General features: G+C 41.9%; 1 protein-coding gene across 1 annotated transcript; it reads right to left on the bottom strand.

Annotated features, from left to right (window-relative positions):
* Positions 1 to 5,468: 5,468 nt before the first annotated feature.
* On the bottom strand, positions 5,469 to 13,495 carry LOC115355202 (tetraspanin-33-like). The gene is made up of 9 exons (XM_030045914.1): positions 13,369 to 13,495; positions 11,169 to 11,225; positions 9,120 to 9,239; positions 8,930 to 9,004; positions 8,571 to 8,666; positions 7,742 to 7,837; positions 6,849 to 6,881; positions 6,666 to 6,749; positions 5,469 to 5,935 (listed from the first exon to the last, which is right to left on the bottom strand). Exons 1-9 carry the CDS (start codon positions 13,426 to 13,428, stop codon positions 5,840 to 5,842), a joined length of 717 nt encoding a protein of 238 aa, XP_029901774.1. The 5' UTR covers positions 13,429 to 13,495; the 3' UTR covers positions 5,469 to 5,839.
* Between the last annotated feature and the right edge of the window lie 467 nt (positions 13,496 to 13,962).

Below are 13,962 nucleotides of genomic sequence, written 5' to 3'. Positions count from 1 at the left end.
GGTCCTGCATCAATGGAGCCAACAGCAAAAAGCAGCGATGAAATCCTGTGACTCCCAAACAGGACTCCCTCCGGCCCCCGGCTGTGCCTAGAAATTCTGTCCATAAAGATTATGAACAGAACCGGTGATAAAGGGTAGCCCTGCCGGAGTCCAACATGCACTGGGAACAGGTTTGACTTACTGCCGGCAATGCAAACCAAGCTCCTCTTTCGGTTGTACAGGGACCGAACAGCCCTTAGCAAAGGGCCTCGGACCCCATACTCCTGGAGCACTCCCGTCAGGGTACCACGAGGGACCTCCTGGATCCGAGTTTCGACTATCGGCTGAATCCTGCTCTCCAGCACCCTGGCGTAGACCTTGCCGGGTAGGCTGAGAAGTGTGATCCCACTGTAGTTGGAACACACCCTCAGGTCCCCCTTTTTAAAAAGAGGGATCACCACCCCGGTCTGCCACTCCAGAGGCACTGTCCCCAACCGCCACGCGATGTTGCAGAGGCGTGTCAGCCAAGACAGCCCTACAACATCCAGAGACTTGAGATACTCAGGGTGGATCTCATCCACCCCCGCTGCCCTGCCACTGAGGAGCTTACAAACCACCCAGTGACCTCAGTTTGGGTGATGGATGATTCTACCTCTGGGTCCTCAGCCTCTGCTTCCTCGACGGAAGACATGATGACAGGACTGAGGAGACCCTCAAAGTATTCCTTTCACTGCCCGACAATATCCTCAGTCGACATCAGCAGCTCCCCACCTGCACTGTAAACAGTGTCAGCAGAGTACTGTTTCCCCCTCCTTAGGCACTGGACTGTTTGCCAGAATCTCTTCGAGGCCGACTGATAGGCCTCTTCCATGGCCTCCCTGAACTCCTCCAAGGTTCGTGTTTTAGCCTCCGCCACTGCCCGAGCTGCGTCACGCCTGGCCTGCTGGTATCCGTCAGCTGCCTCAGGAGTCCCACAGGCCACACCGAGGCGGGTGTGGCCAAGTGAATTTTGCAAGTTTGGCACGCCGTGCGCCGTGGCGTAAGTACTGCGCCGTTCCTCCTACCGACGCAAGGGAGGAGAGAAGGCGTGGGTGGGTTTGACACCGACAATTCACTTTAAACCAATCAAATGAGCCCCTGTCCTTGCCTTTAAAATGCGCTGCGCGAAGACGTAATGAACGTTTAGACAATTGACATGGAGGTCTACTGCCTCAGGCGGAGCGAAGCCGGTGTAGTGGAAGTTTGGCTGACTGGCACACAGTGTGCACACGTCACCAAGACCTCACAGGCAGGTTTCTGGAATGTCAGGCACATTAACAATGCAATAAATCCCCACAAAACCACTATTCAATGCTACTATGTCAATCAGCACATCAATTTATCCCTATATCGTCTGTCCCGTCACAACTGATGTCAGATCAAAGGAGATTGGCACCGTTTGTGCTGAGTGTGAGGTTTTGGTGACGTGTGCACACTGCCCGCCGGTCAGCCAAACTTCCACTACACCGGCTGCGCTCCTCCTTGTGCGGAAAGTAGACCTGGCTTAAGATGGTGAGTTTTGGGCGCACCTCGGCGAAGGCTTTTGGCACGAAACTGTCACTACGCCAAGCTAAATCTGTTGACACCTCCCCATGGCCTGCTGCTACTCCACCTCGGTCTGCCAAACTACCAAACTGAGCACGTCTCGGGTTGTTCTGGTCGAAACTAGCTCTGCACGGGATTCGCCTCACTGCGCCACCCTGCACTGCGCCGGGAAAATAGAGCCTATGATGTTTACTAATCCTTGTCAGCCAGCCAACTTGGGCTTATCATGTTTTCTAGACATTGTGATTCCCCAAAACTTAATAACTACCACACATAGCAACACAAAATTGCGCTGCTAGCTCAGTCATGTTGTAACGAGAATATCTGCTGGAAAAAAAAAAATTTCATGGACTGATAGTTATACTTCTGCCGACTTCTCAGTCATTTTTAATCTAACAGTTGCCGTGACAATGACTCAGCAGCACAGCTTATCTTTATCTACAACCAACTTATATTAACAGTTATATTTAAATACAGGCTACTACTTTCCAGTGTCGGCGCCACAACAAACATGTCTTTTCATAAACTCACCGGCAGATGTTTTATTTCAGCTGGGGGTGTGTCACTCCAATTTAACGTCAGCTCTGATTAATGTGGCTAAGCAGCAAAAGTAAGGACAGTAAGCAGTCACATTAAGGCTGAACAGAGTTATAGAATCACCTTTTCAGGCTGTTATCAATTTACCTCTGAAATATAGACCACAGCTTTCACAGATGCGTTGATTTATTAAATGTTCATTTCAATGTACAGATGCAAACAAATTGACAAATTAATAAAAATCAATGGCCTAGGCAACTCAGAAAGAATGAACAAATGAATAACGATTAATAGGCTAATTAATAACTGATAACATTAACACATTAATAACAACAACAAAGTTACAGCCGCACATCTCTGTGGGAAAATCTTACAGGTACTGTCCATGGTGCTGAATCTGCCTCAACAGGTACTGTCCATGGTGCTGAATCTGCCTCAGCAGGTACTGTCCGTGGTGCTGAATCTGCTGAGGCATTTAATTCTCTTTATTATAGAAATTAAAGCTCCATAAAATTCACGGAGGATCTTGTTCAGCTCTTCTTTCGTTACAGGTGAGAAATCAGCTGTTTGCCCGGTGTTTGTCCGGTAGTCTTTTTCTCTTCTGTCTTGTCTTCCTCGTTCAGCCATTTATCCAAACTTAGGTCGCCAAACAAATGTAAATTGACAACCAAACGGTCCAACAAAGTTGACAGCGGCTTTTGATGCGGGTTTCAGTGAAAGGTTTTGTGTTGCCATTGATGCCGGTTTCAGTGAAAGGTTTCGTGTTGCCATGGAAACCACACAGACTCAGGCAAAAAGATATAGGTGCAGTAATATTTTCAGTGATAAGGTATATTTGAGCACGGCTAGCCGTGCTGTCATGCTCATTTGAGCACATTCTAAACATCTGATTGACCAATCAGATTGCTTGGTCAGATCTACCTGTTGTATAATAATTATTATAATTATTATTATTATTAATTATTATTTCACATTTTTCAAAGCAAGGCTACAAAGTTTTTCTTTATATAGCAAGATATAATAGGATAAAACATAAAACATAACCTACAAAGTACATAATTAAAACAACTGAAATTAAAACAATGAAAAAACAGGGATAGAAAGTAAGAAAGAAAACCTGTTGCTTTCCATATAAACAGCTCTGGCATCATGAACGTGTCAAACGATTGACTTGAACCTGTTAATAAAGCAACAGATAATAAAGACAATAGGTGTGTTAGATAACAACCTGTTGGTGTTTTGTGTCTTGTTCTCTCCATCAGATTCTTGTGAACTCAAACTGGACACAAACACAGCAGACAGACGCCTCGTCCTGTTTGACAACAACAGGAAGGTGACAGCAGTGATGGGGGAGCAGCCATATCCTGATCACCCAGAGAGGTTTGACTCCAGGTACCAGATCCTGTGTAGAGATGGTCTGACTGGTCGCTGTTCCTGGGAGGTCGAGTTGGAAGGAGAGGTTGATATCGCAGTGACTTACAGAGGAATCAGCAGGAGAGGAGGCGGTCCTGACAGCTGGTTTGGAGGGAACAACAACTCCTGGTGTCTGCACTGCTCTTCTGGACGTTTCTCTGTCAGCCACAACAACATCAGAACAGATATCTCCTTCTCCTCCCACCGCTCCTCTAACAGAGTGGCAGTGTATCTGGACTGGCTTGCTGGCTCTCTGTCCTTCTACAGCGTCTCCTCTAAAACACTGATCCGCCTCCACACCTTCACCTCCACATTCACTCTGCCTCTGTACCCGGGGTTTAGGGTTGGGTCATACGGTTGCTTAGTGTCTCTGTGTCAGATGGAGTGAGAGTCTCCTCCTGTGTGGAGAAACACTTCTAACATCACACAGTTAACCTGCCTGGCAACATCCAATCAGCTCACTTCATTTTAATAACTTTAGCAGCGTCGATTTTCATGACAAGTTGCCCCCACAGAGAGATTCGTAACACGCTGCTCGTTCTGTCACGACGGGAGTGTCAATAAAGTTATTCAACACTTTCCTCAAAGATCATTTTTGAAATCACAAATTGGCAAAAATTATTAGATCACTTTGATTTTTCATGTTTACTCCCTGAAGTTTTTTTTTCTTTTCTCTGCATTTTATTTGTTGTTCATTGTAACTTGTTGTGATTTGATTTTTATACCAACATATATTTACAGAATTTTTTTCAGATGAAAAATGTTTATAAAATTTTAAATTCATGTTATTGACCTGAAGAAATAAATAATAAAGAAATAAAAAAGTGAAGTAAAAAAATGCTGTATTAAAATGAATTGGTATGAGCAAAATAATGAAACACCTATCTATCTATCATGTCTTTTATTGTCTTTTGCTGTTATTTAATATTTATTTATTTAATCAACTTCTGATTATGATCAACTTCTCTCTCTCTGTTTCTCTGTGGTGAAACGAGGCAGAGGTGAGTGGTCTGACAGCTCCACCTGCTGGTTATTTCCACTATAAAACCCACAACACTCATTTCTTACTTGAAAAAAACACATATATACACACACACCCTCACACATATACACAGATAAATAGACAGATAGATACTGTAGATAGATGTTTTCATTAAAAACAAAAGAAGCAAATGAACGACACCACATGACCTTTTCCAAGATTCCATTTTAATGGAGAGTTTTACAAATGAATCTAAAAATAAGATTTTGAAATGAAAGCTTCAGAGAAAAGGTTCTCACACTCACGCTGAAGCTTTTTGCTTCCTCAGTGTGGAAATAAAGATTTAAAACAACAACAAAACAACAAAACAACAACAGTGTTTTAACAGGTTCTTTTGAACCCTCGAAACAAAACTCCCTTTGGTTCTTTAAAAACAAATTAAAAAGATGAAATATAATCTTTCTCTGAAAGTGTAATCTTCTGTTTAAAAATCCCTAACCCTAACCTTAATAATAATTTTAAAAAGCATATATTTCAGGACAAAAGTTAGTAAAGAGTGGTTATTTCAGTTGTATGCAAGTGTCATTATTCTTTTAATATTTGAATTTATACAGTTTATAGAGTTTTGCAAAGACTCTTCCTCACAGGCCAAAGCAGCAACTTTTTAAAAATATTCTTGAAAAAGAAATTGTTTTTTTTTGTTTGTTTGTTTGTTTTTTTCTGAGGGTTTTCACACAGAGTTTTGACAAAACAACCAAAAACAACAACAACAAAAAAAAAGATTTTGGCATCAAGTCAACATGTTCACCTGACCTCCTGGTGATAGAGGACATGTTACCATAGCAACAGCCACGGAGATGCTGGTCGCCATGATGGGAGGTGATGCTCACTTGTCATCATTTCAATGTATTTCTTTCTTTTTTTTTCTTTTTTTAAGATCAATCGATCAGAACAGGAAACAGGCCAAGGTGGAACTCTAAAATAAAAATTAAAAATAAAAAATTGAATGTGAGGCCACAGGGTGTTTTTTTTTTTTTTTTTTTCCTGAAGAAGTGAAACTAATCCAGAGTCCAGACACTAACAAAGCTCCTCAGCTCTGAAGAGGTTTTAGATCTCTGCCTCTGGAGCTTCCTGTTTCCTGTTCTGTCTGTCTGTCTGTTTGTTTGTTTGTTTGTTTGTTTGTTTGTTTGTTTGTTTGTTTGAAGCAGGAAGTGCAGCGTTTCGTGCCGGTGAGGCTCTGCTGTCTGTAAAGAGCGTTAAAGCAGAAAAAACTCGGGGTAAATGTGTGCATGTGAGGCCAGGGGCCAACCCCCGGGTCAGAGGTCAGAGGTCAGAGGTCGTCCCTCAGTAGCCCTTCATGGCCATGGACTGTCCTCCCATCCCGCCGTCATGACGACGCACCTGGTAGATCATCAGCAGGGAGACCAGCAGGCCCAGCAGCTGCAGGAGGACAGACAGGTGCAGAGAGAGACAGACAGGTGGAGAGAGAGAAACGGGTGAGGAGAGACAGACAGGTGAGGAGAGAGAGGGAGGTGCAGAGAGAGACAGACAGGTGCAAAGAGAGACAGATGCAGAGGGACACAGACAGGTGCAGAGAGACAGGTGGAGAGAGAGAGAAAGAGAGGGAAGTGCAGAGAGAGACAGGTGGAGAGAAACAGACAGGTGCAGAGAGAAACAGGCAAGTGCAGAGCAAGACAGACAGGAGGAGAGAGAGACAGATAGAGAGAGACACAGGTGAAGAGACAGACAGATGGAGAGTGAGACAGACAAGTGTGTAGAGAAGTGGAGAGAGAAAGAGACAGGTGCAGAGAGAGACAGACAGGTGGAGAGAGAGAGACAGACAGAGAGAAACAGACAGACAGGTGTGCAGAGAATTGGAGAGAGAGAGAAACAGACACACAGGTGGAGAGAGAGACAGACAGATGGACAGACAGACAGACAGGTAGTTAGAAATCGCAGCAGCTCAGATGCTGATTACTACAGTTTGTCGCTGTAGTGATATGCAATTATTATTGTTATTATTATTATTATTATTGATACAATACAGATGTATACACACACACACACACACACACAAAATGGAATAAAATAATTAGATAAATTAATGAATAAATAAATAATTAGATAAATGAATAAATAAATAAATAACACAAGAGATGATGTGCGTTACCGCGGTGACAGCAAATCCAAAGAAGAATCCCATGGCAATTTTAAAGACAAGGTCCACAACGACAAATATGAGCCCGCTGCAGGTCTGCAGAGGAGGACATGGACAGCAGGGGTCAGCAGACAATATCACTGACTGGTTATTGGTAGACTGATTGATTGATTGATTGATTGACTGACTGATTACCATTTTGAAGATCTGATCCGGACCCGTCATTCCCTGGAAGGAATCACAACAACTTTACCCACAAACCTCAGGGAAAGAGCAACGAGCAACAAATCTAACAAATATTAAAATAAGAGAGGCTGGTCCCTAATGAGTCACCTGCCTCACCGAGGACCAATGAGGGATGGACTGGATGATTGGGTATTGATTAGGTGTTTTTCAGCGTGTGTATTTTAGCCGTAGACATGCGACCTCACAGTTCACCTCCTGCAGTTCAGGTGAGGTTCTGCAGGTTCCTCAGTAACTTTGTAGAGTAACTCAGAATGAACTCGCAGACCGATGCAGTGAAGAGGTTTATCACATCACCTCAGGCAGCGAACAATGAGTCCCCCCACCCCCACCCACACACCCTTGGTAATCCCCCTGCTGCAAATCCAGGGCCGGGCAATATAACGGATGTCTTATGGAGACTGTGATGTAAAACTAGATATCGTCTGCATATCAGGTTTAAAGTTTGCAGTCCGGTAAAAAAAAAAAAAAAAAAATGCAATTTCCTGCACTCATTCAACTGTTCAGGCAGTTTCATTATTATCCTTTACCTGCTTGGTGGTCAGATCCACATTACTGATGGTTGTGTATCAAAAATCTTGTGTGTAAATATCTGATAGAAGCATCAACAATCATTCCTACAATATCATCACAATATCGATGTCAAGGCATTTGGTCCGGTTTATCTTGATATTTGATGATCCCAACCAGAGCTGGAGGAAAAGCAACCGTTTTCATTCCACCTACCAGGACCCGGGCTGGAATGACAGTTCCTAAATCCTAGTTACCATGGTTACCACACAGTTCGGAAAGGATCTGCAGGTGTAGGAGGTTTCCAGATCATGGAGCCAGGTATCTGCACCCACCTGAGGTTTGGCTTTACAGTTGGAACCACGACAAGCGCAGCTCTCTGGGATGTCGGTGCCCCAGTCCTTCGGGCTGCCCACTCCACAGCACTTAGCCTGCAGAGCGCGTGCACACACACACACACACACACACACACAGTTTCATGTGATTATAATACAGGAAATGTAAGTGATCCTCACAGGAAGCTGACGGGTCAGAACACGAGGACACGAAGAAGAACAGAACAGAACAGAACGTACCGAGGAAACGGAGCTGGAATCATGAAAGTTTTTCCTCCACAGAGGCAGCAGCCTTTATTTCTAATTCAAATTAGAACAAACTGTTCCACCCACAGCACTTTCATTCTTCATTTGAACTTTGTGCTTTATGGTTCTACTTCACTTGTCATGACTCCAACACAACACCATCTTGACTTGATATCTGTTTTGAAGTGAAATTATTTAATGAATTGCTTCCTGGTAACTGAAAACTTTGGTCACTCATCTGCCAAACATCATTTCAGCTGGATGGCAAAAAGTGTTTAAATGGATGTATCCATATGGTGTGAAAAAACGTGAGAAAGAAAAATAAAAAAAGTATACTAAAAATAATAAATTAAAGAGGATTAACAAAAAACAGCAAAAGATCAACAAAAAAAAAAAAACAGAAAATTGACATAAAATAGCTAAGAAAATACAAGAAAATTAAAAATAGGCATCAATCAATCTTTTTAAAAAATTGAATTATATTGATTAGTTTTTTACAGGTCTTTGTGACCTCAGCCTTCGCTCCCACATGAGGTGGGCGTGGCCAACACACTTAAAGTTAAACAGGAAATGGGTACAGTACGTCTCGCTGGAGGTCCTTGAGAAAGGATTTGACCGCGTCATCCTTCATGAATGGCTTGATGAAGTCGGAGGACGCCTCTTGCAAATTTGTTTTCAACTGGGAAGACAAAACACAGAGCAATCTTCATCACCATCTTCATCTTCAAATATGTATATATAATATTAAATTAGAAGAAAATTACAGCACCCCCACCACCACTACCACCCAAAAAAAAAACAATATTGGAAAAATAAATGTAAAATTACTTTGTAAAATTATCTCGTAATTACACAAAACTGTAGAAAATGAAACAAAAAAAAGATAGAAAACTAGATATATAGACTGACTGATTGATTGATGAATAGATAGGTAAGCCCAACCTTATTTCTTTGGACAGCGACAATGATACCAAAGATCATCATGGTGAGCAGTCCAGTCGCCATGCAGCCTGCAAACTGACATCAAACAAAGTGAGTGCATCATCAGCTGATCAATAATCAATTAACCGCAGGATTCAGTGATGGATCACACATCCCCGTCAGGCCGCTGTGTTGAGCATGTTGGACCTACCACCTTCAGGGCGAGCTCCTTCTCTGAACATCCTGCGAAGATCCCGAGGCAGGAGACCAGCAGCATGCCGAGCGCGAACACCCAGCCCCAGGCCAGATTCGGATTTCCTGCAATCGCCAGCTGCCAGAGACACAAAACACATCACCTGAACACCTGGACATCTGAAAACCTGGACAACTGGACACCTGAACACCTGGACACCTGAAAACCTGGACACCTGGACATCTGGACATCTGGACACCTGAAAACCTGAACACCTGGACATCTGGATACCAGGAAACCTGGACATCTGAACACCTGAACACCTGGACACCTGGACATCCAGACACCTGAAAACCTGAACACCTGGACATCTGGACACCTGAACACTTGAACACTTGGACACCTGGACATCTGGACACCTGGACATCTAAACACCTGAAATCCTGAGCACCTGGATATCTGGGCACCTGGACACCTGGACACCTGGGCACCTAGACACCTGAAAACCCAGACACCTGAACACCTGGACATCTGGACACGTGAACACCTGAGCACCTGAACATCTGGGCACCTGAACATCTGAAAACTTGAACATAGACACCTGAACATTTGGACACCTGGACATTTGGACACCTGGACATCTGGGCACCTGGACACCTGAACATTTGAACAACTGAACACCTGGACACCTTAACACCTATACACCTGGACACCTTGACACCTGAATATCTGACCACCTGCACACCTGGACATCTGGGCACCTGAACACCTGGACACCTGGGCACCTAGACACCTGAACACCTGGACATCTGGACACGTGAACACCTGAGCACCTGGACACCTGAACACCTGGACACCTAGACACCTGAACTTGTGGACATCATAACACCTAACCATATGGAGACCTGGACACCTGAACATCTGAACACCTAGACACCTGAACTCCTGGACATCTGGACACCTGAACCCCTGGACATCTGCACAATTTAACACTCGAACACCTGGACACCTGAACACCAGAACACCTGGACACATGGACATCTGAACACCTGGACACCTGAACACCAGAACACCTGGACACATGCACATCTGAACCCCTGGACACCTGAACACAAGAACACCTGGACACATGGACATCTGAACACCTGGACATCTGGACACCTTGGCACCTGCATGCCAGGAGACCTGGACACTTGAACACCTGCACAACTAGACACCTGAACACCTGGACACCTGGACAAAGACACTTGAACACCTGGACACTTGCACATCTGGACACCTGGACATCTAAACACCTGAACACCTGGACACCTAAACAACTGAACACTTGAATACCTGGACAGCTGAATACCTGGACAAAGACACCTGGAAACCTGGAAACCCGGACACCTGAACCCCTGAACACTAGACAATATCTAGAAACCTTTTGTTGTTGTTGTTGTTGTTGTAAATTTTACAGCCGACACAGAAAACCTCATTTAAAAAAGTAGCGCAGCGTTTGTGTCTCACCAGGAAACTAGATTCAGATGATATGACAACAAAAAGTTCTTCCTGCAAAACCCATGTCTTCTGCCCCCTGGTGGATTATCTGTGCACTGCAGCACCACAGACATCCTGCCTATGGTTTTGGTACAGAAATATTTTCTGCTGTGATGAAGCTTCAGTGCAACAGAAACAGAAAATGTAATGCATTTTTTTTTAATTATTATTTTATTTCCCATACGATTTTATTTTATTTTTTATCTTCCATACATTTATTTTTTATTTTTTATTTTTTTATTTATTTTATTATTAATTGATAATATTATTAAATTGAATCTGTCTGCCTCCACTGGACTGGTGTATTTTTTTTTTTTTATTTGTCGTCATTCTTTAGACAAGATGAGAACTTTTACTCTGCCAGAATCAAAAGCAAAACCAGAACCAGAAGCAGAGCTGCTGCTGCTTCCTCTTCTGTTTTTTTTCTGCTCGTCCAGATCACAGTAAATCTGTGTGTGTTTGTACATATGTGTGGTGTGTGTGTGATTGTGTGTGTGTGTGTGTGTGTGTGTGTGTGAGTTAACTCACCTGCTGCTGGAATGCAGTGGCCTTGACCACACCCACGACCAGCAGAGCCCCGATGATCTGAACACACACAAACATCATCATCATCATCATCATCATCATCATCATCACTGAGACACGTTCACTCAGCAGGATTCAGCTGGAAATAATCATAAAATTAGTTTTAAAAAAAATAAAGAATTGAAAACTATGAGCAAATTTTCAAAATAGAAAATTACAATAAAAAGATACTAGGAAAATTAGGAAAATGTATTATAAAAAAAAATGACTTGGAAATTGAAAATTACAAAAAATAATAATTTGCTAACAAAAGTTAGCAAAAGTGTGTGTGTGGGGATTAAATAAAGAAATGATGCAGAAAGAAAGAAAAAAAAAATATTTTTTTAAATGACATGACAGCAGTCGTCTGGTCACCAAGTTCACTGCAGGCAGCAGCACATTAGCAGGAAGCGACAGGAAAACAACAACACCAAAATTATTAAACTGGCAGCATAAGCAAACAAACAAACAAACAAACAAACAAACAAATTTAAAAGGTATCAAACAATAAAGAAAGAAAGAAACAACAAAAAACTAAATTTTGCAAAAAAGTAAAAAAGAAAACCTTTAAAAATGACAAGAAAAAATGAATTAACTAATGAAAAACTAGATTATTAAAATAATCGCATAATTAAATATATAGTAACAATAAATAATTAGGAAAAATATACAAACCTGACCAACTAATTTGCAAAAAAAATGCAAACATTTCCAACAAAAATATTAAACATGACATTAAAAAATATGTAAAATTATTTATATTTCAATTGTAAGACAGTTGACACAACAACCAAAAATGACAAGGGTTAGGGTTACAAAAAATCAAAAAAAAAAAAAAAAAAATTGAAGAAGTGAATTTTGAGGTCGGTTCTTCCAAAATAAAAGCATCAGTAAATAAATGAATTGATCAAATGAAGTGACTTGAGGGCGGCAGAGAAACAGCCAATCAGCAGCATCATTTGGAAAACACAACACAGAGGAAGGAAGTATCAAAAGGCTTTTATTGTGAAGGCTGGGTCCTCTACTGAGTTTTGTTGTTGTTATTTTTTTAACCTGTAACGACTCAGTGATTCAGCCTTCACAGTAAAAGCTTTTTAACACTTCCTGTTGTGTTTCCTGACATTCAGAGCCTCAAAAGTCACTTTTATTTTGGCAGCTGTCTTGTAATTGAAATATAAATATCATAATTGTGCATATGTTTTTGTTGTTATTTTTAACGGAAATTTAAATGCAAATTTTCCCTGTAGGTCCTTGAAGTTTTTTTAGTTTCAGTTTTTAATTTTTTACTTCCTTCCTCGGGCTGCAAATGTTATCGTTTTTTCTGTCTCATATTGCTGTGTGTGTGTGTGTGTGTGTGTGTGTGTGTGTGTGTGTAGGCCAATGTGAAAAAAAACATAAAAAGAAACAGTTTGTGCTCCTCCAGCCACTCCCCCTCTCACCCTGCTGTCTGACACACACACACACACACGCACGCACGCATGCATACACACACACACACACACACACACACACACACACACACACTCTGGGCCCTACATTCTGAAACTCTATGTCGTATCTTTTTTGCCGTTGATTAAATTTCCCTCATCCTGTTTACATTTTTTTTTTAATTTCCAGGAAAAACACACACACACACACACACACACACAAAGCACAACCAGGAGTCACGCAAAAATTTAAAAACAAAAAATAAAATATTAAACCCTTTTCTCCAACTTGATCATCATTATTCTGCCACAGCTTTAGCTCTAGAAAATTATTTAAAAACCACTAAACATTGTTGAAGCTTATTAAAAGTTATTCCTGTTCAGCTGAAAGGAACGATTAAACCGTTCTCATGTAAACAATAAAATAAAATAAAAATAGAAGGTAAAAAAAGAAAGTAATGTGAAAATGTGAATTATTTTGCAGTTTCATCTGTTTGAATTATTTCAAATATTTCCTGCAGGTCACCTTTTCTTTAATCTTTCCTTTCTTTTCCTTCCTTTTCCTTTTTAAAGTCTTTTTTTTCTACTCCTCATGTTGTAGGTTCTGTTTTTCCATCAGGACTGTTCAGCTACAGGGAAGAAAGTCTCCAGGTAAAACTCTTTGCACCTGCTACCTGGTCAGTGGTAATAAAAGGCAGAGCTGATGAACATAGACAGGTTATGTATTTGCTGCTCACCCCAAACAGGACGTTGAAGAAGATGAAGAGACATTTGAGGCAGCCGTTGATTTTTCCCATCTTCTCTCAGCTCTCTCTCTCGCTGTGTGTGTGCGTGTGTGTGTGTGTGTGTGCAGCTCTCTGCTGCTGCAGACTGTATGCTCACTGCGCCCCACATCAGCTCCATATAGCACCCAGACATAGAGCCGCAGAGCATAGAACCGCTCCCCTCCCTCCAATCAGACAGCAGGTGGCCGACGGCTTCCAATAAACACCGATCAGACCCGATCACATCGGATCAATCTGACCCCTGAAACAGACGACACACACACACAGTCTTGACCTTTTCAGGATCCAGGTCCCACTCCTTGACTCAGCTCTTCTGTCTCAGTTTATTTTCTAGGAAATAAAATCAGTAAAAACTCGTTACAACTGCTGTGTTCATGTGCTGATCAAGAAGAAAAGTGCATGTGTGGATCCCCGAGACACCTGGTATTAATGATAATGATAATAATGATAATAATGATGATAATGGTCTCTATTTAGCGACAGACAGAGCAGAGCAGAAGAACCAGAGAGAAAAAGAACAGCAGAACGACAACATTAAGGAAAAAT

This window comes from Myripristis murdjan, chromosome 23 (assembly GCF_902150065.1).
Source record: "Myripristis murdjan chromosome 23, fMyrMur1.1, whole genome shotgun sequence".
Taxonomy (NCBI): domain Eukaryota; kingdom Metazoa; phylum Chordata; class Actinopteri; order Holocentriformes; family Holocentridae; genus Myripristis; species Myripristis murdjan.
Note: the sequence above shows the minus strand (reverse complement) of the source record. Positions and strands in the feature narration are given on the sequence as shown.

Coding starts and splice junctions, on each gene's coding strand:
- LOC115355202 (XM_030045914.1), bottom strand. CDS start 13,428: ATGGGAAAAATCAACGGCTGCCTCAAATGTCTCTTCATCTTCTTCAAC. Junction 11,226..13,368: donor TCTTCAACGTCCTGTTTGGG/GTGAGCAGCAAA, acceptor GTGTGTGTTCAG/ATCATCGGGGCTCTGCTGGT. Junction 5,936..6,665: donor TTGGATTTGCTGTCACCGCG/GTAACGCACATC, acceptor GTCCTCCTGCAG/CTGCTGGGCCTGCTGGTCTC.